Source organism: Capra hircus (genome assembly GCF_001704415.2).
Source record: "Capra hircus breed San Clemente chromosome X unlocalized genomic scaffold, ASM170441v1, whole genome shotgun sequence".
NCBI lineage: Eukaryota > Metazoa > Chordata > Mammalia > Artiodactyla > Bovidae > Capra > Capra hircus.
The window spans coordinates 2901560-2921032 of NW_017189516.1; the positions used below are offsets into that span (position 1 = coordinate 2901560).

At 35.6% G+C, this 19473-nt stretch overlaps 1 protein-coding gene across 1 annotated transcript in view; it reads right to left on the bottom strand.

The window, feature by feature from the left end:
• Window positions 1–19473, bottom strand: part of ATRX (ATRX, chromatin remodeler) — a 235207-nt gene that overhangs the window by 56943 nt on the left and 158791 nt on the right. Inside the window, exons 18-21 of the mRNA XM_018043618.1 lie at window positions 2971–3112; window positions 1919–2028; window positions 711–857; window positions 381–558 (exon numbers count right to left, since the gene is read on the bottom strand). Coding sequence (XP_017899107.1) covers window positions 381–558; window positions 711–857; window positions 1919–2028; window positions 2971–3112 — 577 coding nt within the window. The remainder of the gene's footprint in view (window positions 1–380; window positions 559–710; window positions 858–1918; window positions 2029–2970; window positions 3113–19473) is intronic.

A 19473-nucleotide genomic window follows, 5' to 3' on the forward strand; every position in this document is an offset into this window, starting at 1 on the left:
AGCAATTCTTCTAATGATATAAAGTTGGAAAAGAAACATAAAGAACTGTTTTCAGAGAATGGAGAGAGCTCTCATGATTGTCTAATATTCAGTCAGAGGAATTTCCAATTGTGACATACCTGGTACATTTTTAATTGCTTATTTATTGAAAACCTCAAACATTTTCAGACTCAGCAAGTGAATTCTGAACATCTGACAATATTAAGGATCATTTCATCTTAATGAAAGTATACTAAGAAACAAACAGAAAGCAAAAACCTGAATGATAAACAATAGCCAGCTACTTAATAGTTGGTCAATTAGTATTTGTTAAATAAAACATAATAAGCACATTTTTCATTCAACTTGCTTTGTTATCTCAGTGGCTGTTAATATCTTACCTGGATCAACCAATGCTTTGTTAAATATTTCTTTAAGTTTCCTACTCTTCACATTCCTTCCTTGAGCAAGATTTCTGTACATCTCATAGCCTATGATCATAACACCACCATCTTCTTGCCACCTCTGTAGCATGTAGCTTCTTTCTTGAGGACGTTTCACAGTTGCTAATTCAGAGACCTTTGGTGGGAAATTAAAGATTTTTAAAGGTAGGAATGCATAAATACTAAATATCCCCACAGAAACATGCATCACTGACAATTAAAAATCTTATTTTTTACTATATGAATTTTATGCAGTTATTTTCATAATAGAAAATATTTTAAATATACCTCAAGCTTCTCATCATCTTTTAATCCCTCCTGCCACTTCTCAAATTCATTCATCCAATTCAAAGCAGTATTAAGAGGACAAACCACTAAAGCTGTGCTGAAATCCAATTTGTCACACAAAAGAACTGTATGAAGAAAACTTACCACCTACAAGAAAACAAATTAAGTTGCCACCTTCATTTAAATATCTTCAAAAAGTAAATAAATTGAGCAAACTTATAATAGTTGGGATTTTTTTTGCTGTTTAAACAATAAAGCAACCAGGCAAAGGTCACAATTTCCAAACCAGGAAAAGTACAAAGAGATATAACATGTAAAAGGCAGAAATTCAACTAGATGATACATAACGTCCTTCCAACTCTAAAGCTCCATGATTTTATGATCAGGAATAATAATAATATGAATATAATAAACAATAACCACAGCAAAATAGCTACTAAGTCCCTAGTCCCCAGAGAACATTCCTATGATCTTTAGAAAATACCACTTCCCATTTAGAAGAGAATTATATCATAGAGTATTTTCCCACTGCAAAGTGTTCTGACTCACTGAATCTACTGTCTTATGGCTTGGAATTACATATATATACAGATATATATAATACATATATTTTGATATATATATTTTATATATATATATATGTATCTTTTCACTAATTCCACAACTCTGCTACAATTCCTGCAGTCTTCCTGCAACTTCCTGCATTCAGAAATGTAGTGTTTTAATAGTGAAAATACATTATGTTCTCATTACTACAGGATCACCGACTATTACCTGGTTAGGACTGTGCTTTCATGCCGAGGACATTGGTTCAATCCCTGATAGAGGAACTAAGATCTCAGAAGCCACACAGCACGACAAAAAGAAAATTGTAAAGGAAGTTCATTTCCACCTCAGAATCTTTGCAGTTTTACTGGCTATGCCTATAATCCCACTGCTTCACTTCATTAGGGTCTCTGTTCAAACATCGCTTCCTAAAAAATGCTTTACCTCTCTATGCTTCCTTAACATTATCTGAAAGTACATATTTCTTATTTCATTTGAATAAAATCTCTCTCACCCACCAGAATATAAGCTTCTTGGGGGAGAAATCTTGTTATTCACTGCTTTATCTCCAGCCCCTACAACCGCATCTGGAACCTAACAGAACATAGTATACATTTTTTAATTCATGAATGCACAAGAACAGAATACCTTCATGTTCTTACCTGTAAAGTCTTACCAAGGCCCATGCAGTGGGCAAGAATGCATCCTGAACCTGGAGATTTCTTTGTTTTTTTAACAGACTCACAGCAGCAATCCCACATAAATTGAACACCTAAAAATGATATCTTTGTTAAGTTCAAATTTAAAGGTGCAAGTTAAAAAATCTTCCTTCGTAAATACATCATAAACATAACTAAAACTTCTAAGAAACAGAATTTTTTAAAAAGAAAGAGACAAAAATCTCTTAATGTAAATGAGATTTGTTTTACACACAACCCCCCTACCCACCGCTAAGGTTTATTAGAAAAAATGTGAACACAGGCACACAACAGGGTGACTTTCATTCCTCTCAGGTATCACAGCACACCTTTTCTGCATTCCCTGGGATGATCCAAAGAGACAGATAAATAATCTAATAGAAACTTTATCCAAAGAGAATAGATCCCTATCAAATATACTTTCAGATTTATTGAGTCAATTCAGGGCGGGAGGGGAAACCTCAGGAGCTAAGTTATCATTTCTCCCTTTATTCAACACTAAAAACTCAACAAGAAATGGGCTTGCTACCTAAGAAGTAGGAACTACAGAATTTGCTTAATGTATTCATTCACATACACCCTCAAAATTGACTTATTGATTCTGCTCAGACAAAGCAGATAGGGATAATTGGATATCTTTCCAAAACCAATAAAGGAATATTATTAACAAAAATACTTGAAAAAGCATTTCCTAAAGAAGGCTTTTAGCTAACTGTACCTTTCCCTACCACACCGCTGCCCTTAGCTAACCATTGCAGATTAGGTGAAATCCACTTGCTATACATACCCATTTGTGAGTGGCACACACTTCCCGTTTCACAAAACTCATTTTCTGTGCAATGTTCAATTTTGTTCTTCCTCATTTGCTTATGCACTCCATAAAGGCAGAGATCATATCTGTTATGCTCACCAGTAAAAGTAACTCCAGGTCTTAGCAGAAACGTGAGGCACACTGGGGCCATCAAATATTGGTAAAATTTAATGAAAAACACTTTAACCATCTAATGGTTTCTTACCATCTACTTGATGTGGTTTCAATTTGATAACCATATTTCTATGAACCTGCACTAAAGGTTCTTTGGTTTCTTCATCTTCATCTAAAACCAACTTCGTTGTTATTGGACACTTAGTCGGTGAAGCATCTTCAATTTCTATCACCTACAAGAAAGGGAATTATAGATAGTTAAGCTCAAAGAAACCTTTTAAGCAATGGTGGAATATGAATCTTACTAAAAGAAGTTTTCCAAAATACAGACATGTCTACTTCCATACTAAAATCCAGTAATTTTTGTTCAGTAAGACCAGGATGGATCATTAGTTTACAAGTTTTCTAAAATTAAAAAAAAAAACCTCTACAAGACTCTGAATCACTGTTGTAATGTTGGTAATTTATTAATAGCTCATTGGTTTTCACCTTGAACACCTTAACACGTGATAGGTAGAGATGTGAGAAAAGGAGCACTCTAAATTAACCAATGACATCATCATTAAAATTCACCATTATGTGGGATTCTATTCTTCTAGAGCTTCCCTGGTGGCTCAGATGGTAAAGCCTCTGCCTGCAATGCGGGAGACCCGGGTTCGATCCCTGGGTTGGGAAGATCTCCTGGAGAAGGAAATGACAACCCACTCCAGTATTCTTGCCTGGAGAATCCCACAGACGGAGGAGCATAGTAGGCTACAGTCCATGGGGTCACAAAGAGTCGGACACGACTGAGCAAGCTTCACTCGCTTCACTCGCTTCACATTCTTCTACAAGACATGTGAAAATGTGCAAGGAAACTTATGGTTACCACAATGACTGGTCATGACTAGTATTTAATTCAGGCAGTAGTGAAGGTAAATATAAATGTTTTACAATGTGAATGAAGACAGTCCCAAACAAGAACTGTCCCACCCGAGATTCCAAAAGGCTCCCACTGAAAACCACTGTAAATATGTTGTGAAAGGGAAACATTTTCAGAAACACTGGTATGAGAACCTCAGGCTCAAAAGCATAACAAGAATATATAACACCCTTTAATTGCAAAAGGGAAACAATCACCTCAAGTTTATTATTTGAAAGAAAACTTAAATACATATACATAAATACAAATACATGTGTCTGAATATATTTCTTTGCTGTCTCATCCCAATTACATCCCAATTACATAGTATACTCAAGAACTGTATAAGCTAGGTACAAGTATTGCCATTTTACAAATTTAAAAAAAAAATCCTGAGAGACTGAGAAGTTAAATTACTTATACAAGGTCATGCAACTCTTAAGTAACACAATACTAGGACTTATACCAAGAGGGCTAGGCTCCATAGTCCATGAACTTAACCACTATGCATTAATAGTTTAATAAAGAAAATGTTTATATGAACAGGTTTATGGTTCCATGAAAATCAATAAAGAGTCATGACTTTAAACTATGGACATTATGATGTTTAAGAATAAAATTTTAGTTGGTACTTTTTTCCTTATTTAGAACTGTAACTAGGAATGAATGATTACTTGATACTCACTATAGACATTTCCAAACATGAATAGAAGTATATAGAATAGCATAATGAGCCCTATCACCCATTATTCAGCTTCAAAAATTATCAACCTCTGGCCAGTTGTTTCACTGGCAGCCTCTCACCCATTCTCCAACTCCTCTGATCCCATAAATGATTCTGAAGCAAACCCAAGCAAGTATATCATTTCATCTGTAAATGTTTTAGAATGTCTCTTTAAAAGGACATTCTCTCTTTTTAAAATCATAACTATAGTATCATTATTACATGTAAAAATTATTTAAACAAGTCACAAATTTGTAATATATTACCTTGATAAAACTAAAATTATATACAAATCCAGATGTGGTAGAGTATAAATAGCACTGGTTATTTAGATCCCAGCTCCATTTCAACAACTTACTTAAACTCTCTTAGCTTCAGTTTGTCCATGTGGAAACTAGGAAAGCTTATAAATAACTCTCATGAGGTTGTTGTGGCGATTAAATGAGGCAAAGAATACAAAGTATCAGGCACAGACTAAGTATTCAACAAATTTTTATTGTGTTCTAGCTTGGATGTATCCCAGCTTCATACTGCTGTGTCAAAGACATAAGCCAAAATGGAAAATTATCTGAATGTCTTGTCCTGTTAGCAAGGTGTGGTGGGCAGAACCCTAAAATGGCCTCCAAGATTCCAATCCTCTGCTGTAAACATTCTATATAACTTCATTCCCTTGGGGGTGACTGAGATCTGTAACTATAATCATTCCCGTAACTGGGCAACTAATCAGTTGATTTGACATAATCAAAAGGGAGATTCCCTTAGATGAGGTGGGCTTAAGCAAGGTAAGCCCTTTAAAAGACTGATGTGTAAGAGATGTTCTCTTACTGGTCTCCAAGACAAGCAAACTGCCACACTATAGAGAAGTCTACAGTACTTAAGAACCTCATTGCCAGAATCACAAGGAACTTAATTCTGCCAACATGTGAGCTAGAAAAAAGCACAAAGTCTTAGATGAAAATTGCAGCTCTGGCGAACATCTTCAATTTCAACTTAGTGAGAAATTGAGCAGAAGACCCAGCAGAGTCAGGCTCAGCTAAGCCACTCTCAAATTCCTGACTTATTGAACTGTGAGATAATAACTTTGCTTTGTTTTTAGCTAAGCTGTGATAGTTTTTTTTTTTTAATGCACAGTAGAAAACTAATATATAAGGCTTTAACCAAGACTTCTGAACTATATGCTCATAAGTGATATGGATGACATTTTAGCTATTAAGCACTATCTTTGGGATTAGAGATGAATGAATCTTCAACCTGAATGGAGAAGATAATTTACAAAGAAATGGTCTACTTATCTGTGACTAAGTACATGTGTTTATGCACTAAAGGTACAACTTAAGGAAGGTTTATTTAACTAATAATAGACAGACAGGAATGAAATGAGAGAATTTAGGAGAAATAAATTAAGCTATAGTAAGGAATAAATAAGAACATGCATCCCATGTCTGAATTGAAAAAGGAAAAGAAAACATGAATACAAAATCATTTAAGCAACACACTGAAAAGGCTGAGCCCCATTTCTGCTGATGGAGATTAAGTACCTTGATACATGATGGAATATTAGGGACCAAATCTGTCTTCCTGCTGTAATCAGTTAGAAAAGTAGACAAAACATATGAACCAAACATTTCTGGACTTTGGATTATAGGAACCAACAGGACACTGATACCTGAGAGAAGAAAAATCAACAAGGAGGGCCCTAATCCCTCTTGATTGCTGCCAGAAGGTACATTTCAGAATTTAAGATAACCCAAGCAGAACTCTGGAGTTGTGCTGAGTTGGGGAAACAGAGGTCAAGCTCAGAGAGCTGGAAAAAATACAGAGAAACTACAGAGAGAAAAGAGCTATACAAAAAGACCTCCAGAAATCAAAATGGGAGTCACTTCAGTCTTAGCTGAGTATTACAATGCACATGAAGAATGAAATTCCACAAAGCCAGACAAATTGTGACCAAGAAGTCATGAGGTAAATAGTCCCCAGTGATCATATAGGTCTGGAAGGCATTCAGTTTTAAACAAGGTAGAGTATGATCTTCATACTAACTCAGGGCATTCTGTAGAAACCAGACAAAGGCCACACATTTTGCAGTGGGGCAAAACCATCCATAAACTACAGGGACACACCTTAAGAGTTTTGTTTTTTTTTTAATATCAAAATAATTAAACTGGGGACTTCCCTACTGCTACAGAGGTTAAGAATGCACCTGCCAATGCAGGGGACATGGGTTCCATCCCTGATCTGGAAGGATCCTACACGTTATGTATAGAGCAACGAAACCTGCGCACCACAACTACTGAGCCCATACTCTAGAGCCCTTGTGCTACAACTACTGAGCCTACATGCTGCAACTACTGAAGGCTGTGAGCCTACAACTCATGCTCTACAACAAGAGAAGCCACGGCAATAAGAAGCCCACACACCACAACTAGAGAGTAGCCCCTGCTCGCTACAACTAGAGAAAGCCCACACAGAGCAGTGAAGACCCAGCAAAGCCAAAAATTAAAAAGAATAATTAAACTGAACTAATAAGTACCTTAAATATCTATACAGACAATGCCAGCACTCTCCAATAGAATACAACATACACTCAACAATACCCAATTTACAATGTCTAGTTTTTAATAGGAGAAGGCAATGGCAACCCACTCTAGTACTCTTGCCTGGAAAATCCCATGGACAAAGGAGCCTAGTAGGCTGCAGTCCATGGGCTTACGAAGGTCAGACACAACTGAGGGACTTCACTTTCACTTTTCAATTTCATGCACTGGAGAAGGAAATGGCAACCCACTCCAGCGTTCTTGCCTGGAGAATCCCAGGGACGGCAGAGCCTGGTGGGCTGCCATCTGTGGGGTCACATAGAGTCGGACACAACTGAAGCGACTTAGCAGCAGCAGCAGTTTTTAATAAAACATTATTAGATACATCAAGAAAAAATATGAACAATAATCAAGAGAAAAGTCACTTAACAAAAATGGTAAGAAATGACAGAGATGTTCAAATTGGCAGACAAACACAACAAAGCAGATGTAAAATGTGTTCCAATACTGAAAGGAAGATGTGAACACAGTGGGAAAAGAAATACAAGCTATAAGAAAGAACCAAATGTAATTTCTATATAATAAAAATGTAAAAAATAAATATTTAATATGAAAAACTCACTGAATGAGATTTAGCATCATAATGGAAAAGAAGAAAAGATCTTGCTTGAAGACAAAGCAAGAGAAACTACCTACAATGAAACAGGGGGGAGGGGGCAGGGGGAGGAATTGAAGAAACTACTGGGAAAATGCCCAGCAATCTAATACATATGTAATTAGAGTCTCATATAGGAAAAGAACAGAAAACCTTGTCTGAAGAAATAATGGTCAAAACTTTCAAAAATTTTTATAGAAACTATAAGTCCACAGAACCAGCAACTTAAAGGAGCACCAGGCAGAATAAAAACTAAGAAAATCACAACCATCAATTCCTGAAAGTCGGTGATAAATAGATAATTTTTCACAAACCATTAAAACATCTAATCATTTAAAAAAAGAAAAAAAGACACATTACATACACATGGGTGGGTGAGGGGCAAAAATAAAGACGAGAAACAACATGTCATGACGAAGCAACATCTTTACACAGATGAAAGAAAAAGATAATAACTTATAATTCTATACTCATGGATTATAACATTCAAAAACTAAGGGAAAAGTAAGATGTCAGCAAAATGACAAGAAACAAGCTCTAAGCTCCTGTTTTCGCACAGAAATATAAAAACAAATGAAAAAGGAAAAAACTTTAAAAATCAGAAACTGTTTGAACCAACTTTGTCAGAGTTCTGGAAAACAGTCAAAGGTTTATAATAGCTACCAAATAAATGACCAATCAAGAAAAGGCCATTTTCAAAATGGTAGTAAAGTTTTATAGTATTTTTACTTGCTCTTACCCCACTACCTCTTAGTGAAGTGATAGTCTTATTCTTGAAGCAGCAGTAGCCTTGTGGACAGTTTCTTTCCTCAAACCAGAGGGAGTACAGTATTAATTATTTGCTAGTTATTGTGTACAGCTATTCTAACCTGCCAGAGGGTAACTGAAGGAATGACATAAAATTCTTACTACTATTTCACCTAACTTAAATTCTAATGGGAGAAACAGAAGGAAATGCTCAAAAAGAAAAAAAAAATAGTTACAAGGCAATTGTAAACCCACAGATGCCAGGGCCAAGACATGATACATGGAGAAATACAACTGACCATCTAAGGCCCAGAAAAGAAGCTAGGATAAGACTCTTGGAATTTAAGGCATCTGAAACTAACAAAACATACAGAATAATTTAAAAAGCCATGTTTCCCCAGGAAAAAAAAAAAAAAAAAAACTGAGCAAACCTCAAGTTTTAACCTCAGAGGGATCCTTAGCTTAACTGCAAGCCTAGTTAAGTACTAGGGATGTATCCCAGTACAGAGCTAATCTAAAAAGACTGGGAAGAAATTAGCATTCAAGGAAATCTCTCTCAAAATATTAACAGAACACTAGTGAAAGGAAAAGAGCATTCCGTAATGATGTACAATAAACAAACTTTGTAAAATTAAATGAGAAGAGTCTCATAACAATCAGACAGTAACAGCTAAAGAAAAAAATACAAAAAAATCCTCGGGAAGGGAGAAAACTTAACTTCCAGAGTTATCACATTCTAATAGCTAAACCCCCAATGGTGATTTAAAAAAAAAAAACGCACAAACCAAACAATGAAACAGGAAAACATGGGCAATTCAAAAGAAGAAATTAAAATAACAGAAAACATCCCTAAGAGGTACTCAACAATGGACTCATTACACAAAGCAAAACTGGGCACAATCTAAAAAAAAATCAAGAAAAGATACAAAATGGGGAATACCAACAAAGTAGAAATTACAAACAAGAACCAAACAGAAAATCTGGAACTGAAAAAGAAAAAAGCAGGAAAAAGAGCAGGAAGAAGAATCATTAAACATGAAGGTGTCAACTGAAATTATCAAGTCTAAGTAGCAGAAAGAAAATAGAATTAAGAAAAGTGATAGACCAAGGGACTTGTGGGATATCATCAAGCAGACCAATACACATATTATGAGAGTCAAAGGAGAAGAAAAATACAGGCAAAAGGTTATTTGAGGAAATAATGGCCAAAACTCCCAAATTTGAGTAAAGACCAGGATCTACAAATCCAAGAAGCACAACAAACTTGAACTGAGATAAACTAAGAGACTCAGACTAACCACATTATAGTTACACCTTCACAGTACAAACACAGAAAGAATCTTGAAAGTATCAAGAGAGAAGTGATCTATCACAACAGGGATCATCAATAACATTATCAGTTTATTTCTCATCAGAAACTTGAAGATCAAAAGGCAGTGCAATGATATATTTTAAACTACTGAAAGAAAGTAACTGTCACCTGAGAATTTTATATTAAACAAAAGTATCATTCAAAATAGAGGCAGAAACTAATACATTCTTAAACCAAGACAGTTCATTAAAAATAGACCTATGCAACAAGAAATGCTAAAGTGAAGCCTTCGGGCTGAAATGAAAGAATACTGAAAAATGGATAAAGAACTATCCATATGTATGGAAAACACACACGGCCAAACACAAAACCCAATATTATTGACATTTTGGTTTGTAACTCCAAGTTTACTTTCTATAGAATTAAAAAGACAAACCATAAAAAGTAACTGTATGTTACTGGGGCATAAATATATATAAAAACAAAATGTGTAACATGAATTATATGCAAGGGGAAATGGGGCTGTATAATACATTTACAGTATTTTTCTACATGATTAAAGTTAAATTCATTAAATTCAAACTATAACATTATGACTTTAGGAGGTTACATCTCATCCCATGTTAACTGCAAAGAAAACATCTATAGATTACCAAGAAGATATAACAATCATAAAGATAAATATACCAAAATCAGAGTCCCAAATTATATGAAGCAAACACTGACAGAATTGACAGGAGAAATAATAGACTGTTCTACAAAAATAGTTTGGAGACATAATACCCTACTTTCAGTAAAAAACAGAATAAGCCAACTGAAGATGGAAACACAGAACTTGAACGACAATGTCAACCAGTAAGTCCTATCAAAGAGAACACTCCATTCAACAACAGCAGAGTACAAATTTTCTCAACTTAATTTAACACTTCTTAAGGACAGACATAATAGGGCACAAAACAAGCCTTAATAAATTTTAAAACATCCAAAACATAAAATTAACAACACTTCAAATAAAAGAAAATTAAAATTAAATGAAAAAGTTTACTAACTTATTTTAAAAAATTAAAAAAATAAAATAAAAACTTAAAATCTCCAATAGCAATGGAATGAAACTAGAAATCAGTAACAGAAGGACAGTGGGAAAAATGCAAATATGCATAATTTAAACATGACACTCTTAAATAACAAAAAGGTCAAATAAGAAATCACAAGAGACATTAGAAAACACCTTCAAATTAAAATAAAAATAGAATACTAAAGGTTGTGGAATTCAGGGATTAGAAAAGAAGTAAAATTATCACTGTTTCGAGATATTATACTATAAATAGAAAGCCCTAAAGATGCTATCAGAAATTACTAGAGCTAACCAGTGAATTTAGTAAGTTGCAGGATACAAAATAAATACATAGAAATCTCTTTCATTCCTATACACTAACAATGAAAACTCAGAAAGAAATTAAGGAAACAATCCCAGTCACCACAGAAACAGAAAGATAAAATACCTAGGAATGAATGTACTTAAGGAAAACAAGGGCAGTGTTGTTGTTGTTGTTATTGTTCAACAGGGGTAAGCTGGGTCCTAATTGTTGCAACGCCATGGACTGCAGCATGCCAGGCTGCTCTGCCATCACTATCTCCCGGAGTTAACCCAAATTAATGTCCACTGAGTTGGTGACAATATCTAAACAACTCATACTCTGCTGCCCCCTGCTCCTTTTGCTTTCAATCTTTCTGATCATCAGGGTCTTATCCAATAAATCAGCTCTTTGCACCAGGTGGCCAAAGTACTGGATCTTCAGATTTAGCATCAATCCTTCCAATGAATATTCAGGGTTGATTTCCTTTTGGATTCACTGGGTTGATCTTCCTGCTGTACAAGGAATTTCAAGAATCTTTTCCAACACCACAATGTGAAAGCATCAATTCTGCAGCATGCAGCCTTATTTATGGTCCAGCCCTCACATCTGTAAGTGACTACTGGAAAATAATAGCTTTTATTTATGGACCTTTATTGTCAAAGTGATATCTCTGATTTTTAATACTCTGTCTAGATTTGTCACAGCATTCCTTCCAAGGAGCAAGCATCTTTTAATTTCATGGCTACAATCACTGGCGGCAGTGATTTTTGAAGCCCCCCAAAATAAAATCTGTCACTACTTTCACCTTTTCCCCTTCTATTTGCCATGAAGTGAGGGGACTGCATGCCATAATCTTAGTTTTTTGAATGTTGAGTTTTAAGCCAGCTTTTTCATGCTCCTGTTTCACCCTCATCAAGAGGCTCTTTAGGTCCTCTTCACGTTCATTACAGTGGTATCATCTGCATATCTGAGGTTGTTGATGTTCCACCTGGCAATCTTGATTCTAGCTTCTGATTCATCCAGCCCAGGATTTCACGTGAGGTAACTCTGTAGAGAAGGTAAATAAGCAGGGTGACAATATACATCCTACTCATACTCCTTTCCCAATTTTGAACCTGTTTGTTGTTCCACATCTGGTTCTAACTTGGTTTCTTACCTGCATACAAGTTTCTCAGGAGATAAGTAAGGTGGTCTGGTATTCCCATCTCTTTAAGAATTTTCCATACTTTGTTATGATCCACATAGTCAAAGGCTTCAGTGTAGTCAATGAAGCAGAAGTAGATGTTTTTCTGGAATTCCCTTGCTTTCCCCATAATCAAACAAATGCTGGCAATCTGATCTCTGCTTCCTCTGCCTCTTCTAAATCCAGCTTGTACATATGGAAGTTCTCGATTCACATACTGTTGAAGCCTAGCTTGAAGGATTCTGAGCATAAACTTACTAGCATGTGAAATGACAGCAATTGTACGGTAGTTTGAACATTCTATGGCATTGCCATTCTTTGGGACTGGAAAGAAAGTTGACCTTTTCCTGTCCTGTGGCCACTGCTGAGTTTTCCAAATTTGCCAGCATATTGAGTACAGCACTTTAAAAGCATAATCTTTTATGATTTGAAATAACTCAGCTGGAAATCCATCACCTCCAATAGCTTTGCTCATAATAATTCTTCCTAAGGCCCATCTGACTTTGCACTTTAGGATGTCTAGCACTAGGTGAGCGACCACACCTTTGTGGTTATCCAGGTCATTAATACCATTTTTGTATACATCTGTGTACTCCAGCCACCTCGACTTAATCTCTTCAGCTTCTGTCAGGTCACCATTTCTGTCCTTTATCATACCCATCCTTCCATGAAATGTTCCATTGATATTTCCAATTTTCTGGAAGAGACCTGTAGTCTTTTCCATTCTGTTCTTTTCCTCTATTTCTTTGTATTGTTCATTTAAGATCTTATCTCTCCTTGCTAGTCTCTGGAACTCTGCATTCAGTTGAGTATATCTTCTCCTTTCTTCCTTGCCTTTCACTTCTCTTCTTTCCTCAGCAATTTCTAAAGCCTCCTTAGAGAAATGCTTTGCCTTCTTGGCACTGCCTACTATACAAAGTTATGAACCTAAAATCAAAATGGATCTTCAGGCACTTGTCTACCAAATCTAATCTCTTAAATCTATAAATCACCTCCACTGTATAATCAAAAGGGATTTGATCTAAGTCATACTTGAATGGCCTAGTGGTTTTCCCTACTTTCTTCAATTAGAGCCTGAATTTTGCTATAAGGAGCTCATGATCGAGCCACAGTCAGCTCCAGGTCTTGTTCTTGATGACTATATAGAGCTTCAAGGAGAGAAAAGAGGCATATACAGAAAACTATAAGACATTTTTGAAAGAAATCAAGGACTACACAAATAGATGGAGAGATATACCATGTTGCTGAATTGGAAGAATCAACATTGTGGAAATGAATATATTACCCAAAGCAACTTCCAGAGTCAATGCAATCCCTATCGAATTGCCAATGGTATTTTTCACATAACTAGGACAAAAAATTTCAGAATTTCTGTGGATACACAAAAGGACCCGAACAGAAAAAGCAATCTTGAGAAAGAAGAATACAGCTGAAGGAATCAACCTTCCTAACTTCAGACTATACTACAAAGCTGGTCGTCAACACAGTATGCTACTGCCACAAAAACAGTGAAACATGACAGAACATGACAGAAAGCCCAAAGATAAACCCATATACCTATGGGCACCTTATCTTCGACAAAGAAGGAAAGACTATACAATGGAGAAAAGACAGGAAAACTGGACAGCTACATGCAAAAGAATCAAATTAGAACACTTTCGAATATCATACACAAAGATAAACACAAAATGGGTTAAAAACCTAAATGTAAGATGACAAACTATAAAACTCTTACAGGAAAACATAGAATACTTTCTGACATAAATGAAAGAAAGTCTTTCTATGACCCACTTCCTAGAGTAATGGAAATAAAAACAAAAATAAACAAATGGAACCTAATTAAACTTAAAGCTTTTGAACAGCAAAAGAAACCATAAACAAGATGAAAAGATAATCCTCAGAATGGGAGAAAATAATTGCAAATGAGGCAACTGCCAATAGATTAATCTCCAAAATATACAAGCAGGTCATGAAGTTCAACATCAGAAACCAAACAACCCAACCAAAAAATGGGCATAAGACTTAAATAGATATTTCTCCGAAGAAGACATAATAATAATGCCAATTTTTCTCAAACTCTTCAAGAAAACTAAAGAGGAGGGAATATTTTCTAGTTCAATCAATGAGACCAGCATTATCCTAATTTAAAATTTAAAAGATAAACTATAAGAAAACTATAGATTCTCTGTGAATACAGACTCAAAATTATTCCACAAAGTACAAGCAAACAAAATTCAACACAGGATTATATTACACAGGATTATACAAAATGGCAAAGAAAGAAATTGTTATGACACAGGATTTGGCAACAATGCCTTAAATAAAACATAAAAAAGCACACACAATGAAAAAAAAATAGATCAACTGGACTTCATCAAAATTTCAAACTTTTATGCAAGGGATACTTATCAGCAGAAATAAAGATAATCCATGAGATGGAGGAATATAGTTGCGAATCACATATCTGATAACAGATTGATATCCAGATACATATAGAACCCCTACAATACAACAATAACAAAAACAGCACAATTTTTAAATGTGCAAAGGATTTGAATAGACATTTCTCCAACGATATACAACTGGTCAATACACACATGAAAAGATGCTCAACATCACTAGTCATTCACTTCAGTTCAGTTCAGTCGCTCAGTCATGTCCGACTCTTTGAGACCCCATGAATCGCAGCACGCTAGGCCTCCATGTCCATCACCAACTCCCGGAGTTCACTCAGACTCTCGCCCATGGAGTCAGTGATGCCATCCAGCCATCTCATCCTCTGTCGACCCCTTCTGCTCCTGCTGCCAATCCCTCCCAGCATCAGAGTCTTTTCCAATGAGTCAATTCTTTGCATGAGGTGGCCAAAGTACTGGAGTTTCAGCTTCAGCATCATTCCCCCCAAAGAAATCCCAGGGCTGATCTCCTTCAGAATGGACTGGTTGGATCTCCTCGCAGTCCAAGGGACTCTCAAGAGTCTTCTCCAACACCACAGTTCAAAGGCATCACTTCTTCGGTGCTCAGCTTTCTTCACAGTTCAACTCACATCCATACATGACTACTGAAAAAACCACAGCCTTGACTAGACAGACCTTAGTCGGCAAAATAATGTCTCTCCTTTTGAATATGCTATCTAGGTTGGTCATAACTTTCCTTCCAAGGAGTAAGCGTCTTTTAATTTCATGGCTGCAATCACCATCTGCAATGATTTTGGAGCCCCAAAAAATAAAGTCTGACACTGTTTCCACTGTTTCCCCATCTATTTCCCATGGAGTGATGGATGGGACCAGATGCCATGATCTTCGTTTTCTGAATGTTGAGCTTTAAGCCAACTTTTTCGCTCTCCTCTTTCACTTTCATCAAGAGGCTTTTTAGTTCCTCTTCACTTTCTGCCATAAGAGTGGTATCATCTGCATATCTGAGGTTACTGATATTTCTCCCAGCAATCTTGATTCCAGCTTGTGTTTCTTCCAGTCCAGCATTTCTCATGATGTACTCTGCATATAAATTAAATTAGCAGGGTGACAGTATACAGCCTTGACATACTCCTTTTCCTATTTGGAACCAGTCTGTTGTTCCAAGTCCAGTTCTAACTGTTGCTTCCTGACCTGCATACAGATTTCTCAAGAGGCAGGTCAGGTGGTCTGGTATTCCCATCTCTTTGAAAATTTTCCACAGTTTATTGTGATCCACACAGTCAAAGGCTTTGGCATAGTCAAGAGAGCAGAAATAGATGTTTTTCTAGAACTCTCTTGATTTTTCCATGATCCAGCAGATGTTGGAAATTTGATCTCTGGTTCCTCAGTCTTTTCTAAAATCAGCTTGAACATCAGGAAGTTCACAGTTCACGTATTGCTGAAGCCTGGCTTGAAGAATTTTGAGCGTTACTTCACTAGCGTGTGAGATGAGTGCAATTGTGTGGTAGTTTGGGCATTCTTTGGCATTGCCTTTCTTTGGGATTGGAATGAAAACTGACCTTTTCCATTAAGGAGATACAAATCAAAACCTTAATTATCCAAATTCTTGCATCTCGTCTTATCTAGAAAAGCACTAAACTCCTTCATAGTGACATCATCTCCTCATGATAAGCAGAAAAACTTTTTGTAAGATAAGTTCTTGATTTCATAAAATTTCCCTTCACCACCTTCCCCCACCACCTCTTAGAGCAGTGTCTCAGAGCTATCTGAGGTGCTGTATCCCTCAGTGCAGTCCTAATTTTGCCCCAAATAAAATTTAACTTCTTAAAAAACAAAACCATAATGAAATACCACTTCACGTCCATAACGTTGGCTATTACAAATGGGGTGGGGGGGCAGGAAAAGGTAAGAAAGAAGAGAAAGGGAAAGAAAAAAAAAAAGAAATGTTGTAAAGATATAGAGAAATTGGAACCTGTATGCATTGCTGGTGGAAATGTAAAATGGTGCAGCTGTTGAGGAAACAATGTGATGACTCCTCAATGTTCCATCATTCCACTTTTGAACATATATATCTAGAAGCATGGAAAGCAGGAACTTGAAGAGATATTATATATCCATGTTCCTAGCACTATTATTCCCAACAGCCAGAAAGTGTAAGAAACCTAAAATATCCATCAACAGATGAATGAATACCCAGATGTAGAGTGGAACTGTGCACACAGCAGGGGAAGGAGAAGGTAGGACAAATTAAGAAAGTAGCACTGCCATATATGCATCATCATGTATAAAATAGAGGGCTAGTGGGAAGTGGCTATATAACACAGGGAACCCAGTGATTCTGTGAGCCCAGATGGAAAGGGTGTAGAGAAAAGGGAACCCTCTTGTGCTCTTGGTGGGAATGTAAATTGATACAGCCACTATATAAGACAGTATTGAGATTCCTTATTAAAACTACGAATAAAACCACCATATGACCAGCAATCTCACGACTAGGCATAAACCATAGGAAACCAAAACTGAAAAAGATACATGTATCCCAGTAGCTAGAACAGCACTGTTTACAATAGCTAGAACATGGAAGCAACCCAGATGTCAACAGATGAATGGATAAAGAAACTGTGGTTCATATATACAACAGAATACTACTCAGCCATAAAAAGGAATGCATTTGAGTCAGTTCTAATAAGGTAGATGAATGAAGAGCCTATTATATGGAGTGAAGTAAGTCAGAAAGACAAAAACAAATACTGTATACTAATGTATATATATGGAATCTAGAAAGATGGTACTGATGAAATTACTTGCAGGGCAGCAATGGAGACACAGACACAGAGAAAGACTTATGGATCACCAAGGGGGGCGGGGAGGATAGGGAGGGATGTACAGAGAGAGTAACATGGAAAATTATATTACCATATATAAAATAGAAAGCCAATTGGAATTTGTTATATGACAATGAAAACTCAAACTGGGGAGGGGTGGAATGTGGAGGGAGATGGGAAAGAAGGTCAAAAGAGAGAGGACATACGTATACCTATGGGTGATTTATGTTAATGACTGGCAGAAACCAACACAATCCTGTATAGTAATTATCTTCCAATTTAAAAATAAACAAATTTAAAATTAAAATACACAATTTTTTAAAAAACAGATGAATGAATAAACAAAATGTGGTATATGCATACAATGCAATGTTCATCCTTAAAAACAAATGAAATTCTGATAGTTGGTACAACATGAATGAATCTTGAAAACATACTGAATAAATCCACTTATAAGAGGTAAATAAATAGGCAAATTCATAAGAGACAGAAAGTAGAAGAGAGGTTATAAGAGACTAGTGGGAAAAGGGGATGGGGTCTAGTTTTAAATGGGTACAGAGTTTCTGTTTGGAATGATGAAAAAGGCAATGAAAAGGATGGTGATGATGATTACACAACATGTATTTCACTGACCTGTGTATTTAAAAATAGTTAAAATAATAAGAAAATTTTTTAAAAGAACCCAAAGAAGCACAAACAAAGTAAGTCATTCCAATATGTAACAGGATACTCCAGTTTAGTGAAAACCTTCAAACAACCTAACTGTACCTCAAAAGAAGATTTGGGGAAGGCAAAGATGACAGTGATAAGTGCATTCAACAGATAAGTTTTGCCACAGTTAAGGGCAGACACAAGCTACTGAGGAAAGAACACTCTCCAAATATTAAGTAAAAAGAAAAAAAGGCAAGGTGAAGAAAACCATGAAAATATATACATTCCCCAATTACATGGTATGTCAAAACCAAAATGTAAACTTAAGATTGGTATATTTCACTCTAAGTAAATTTTTCATGAAAAGAAAAATTTTAAATAAATATCAATTCTAATTAATGATATGCAACCTAAAGCATTTAGGTTAAGTGAAATAATGTTTGCAACTGACTTTCAAATGCATAAAAATATAATGAAGGATAGAGAGCTTAGTAAATATATAGAAATGTTATAAACCAAGTATAGTGAAATATCAACAGAAGAATGTAGGACATGAGTTTATGGGAAATTACTGTGAAATTCTGTAAAGCTAGCAGTATGTTGGAACTTTTCATAGCAAAATGCTTGAAAAGTAAGATGGTATGACTACACCATACTCAAACAGAGTAGATTTCAGATGAAAAATTAGCAGTGTTAAAAAGGGACTTTACATACTGATAATGGATCAATTCATGAGAAAGACATAATAATCCCACAAGTAGATGTACCTAGCAGAGCTTTAACAAACTATGAGAAAAAACAGAGAAGTGCAATGAGAAAATGACAAACTGACAATTAAACTTGCAGACCTCAACTTTGCTCTATGAGACAAAATATCATTAAGGATATAAAGGATGTGAATGTAATAAATCAACATAACCTAACTGAAATTTATAGAATATTTCACACCACAAAAGTAAAATATTTGCATGGACCATCATTTTCTTGGTCATAAGAAAAACAGAAAGAGTAAAAAGCAAAACACAAAACATCAAAATTCATACAGTTCAACATTTAAAATAGTATGCACATTGGGGAATTTTATATTATTTATAGATTAAAAAAGAATCAACATCCAAAAGCCACCTTAAATAGCTATTTTAAAAAAGCAAATTATACCCAGAGAAAAAGTGACAACACAAAATCAGAGTAAAAACCAATGAAATAGCAGAAGGTAAAATAATAAGAAAAAAATCATTAAAGCTGGTTTTTTTGAAAGGATAATACAATCTCTAAACCTCTAGAGACTAATCA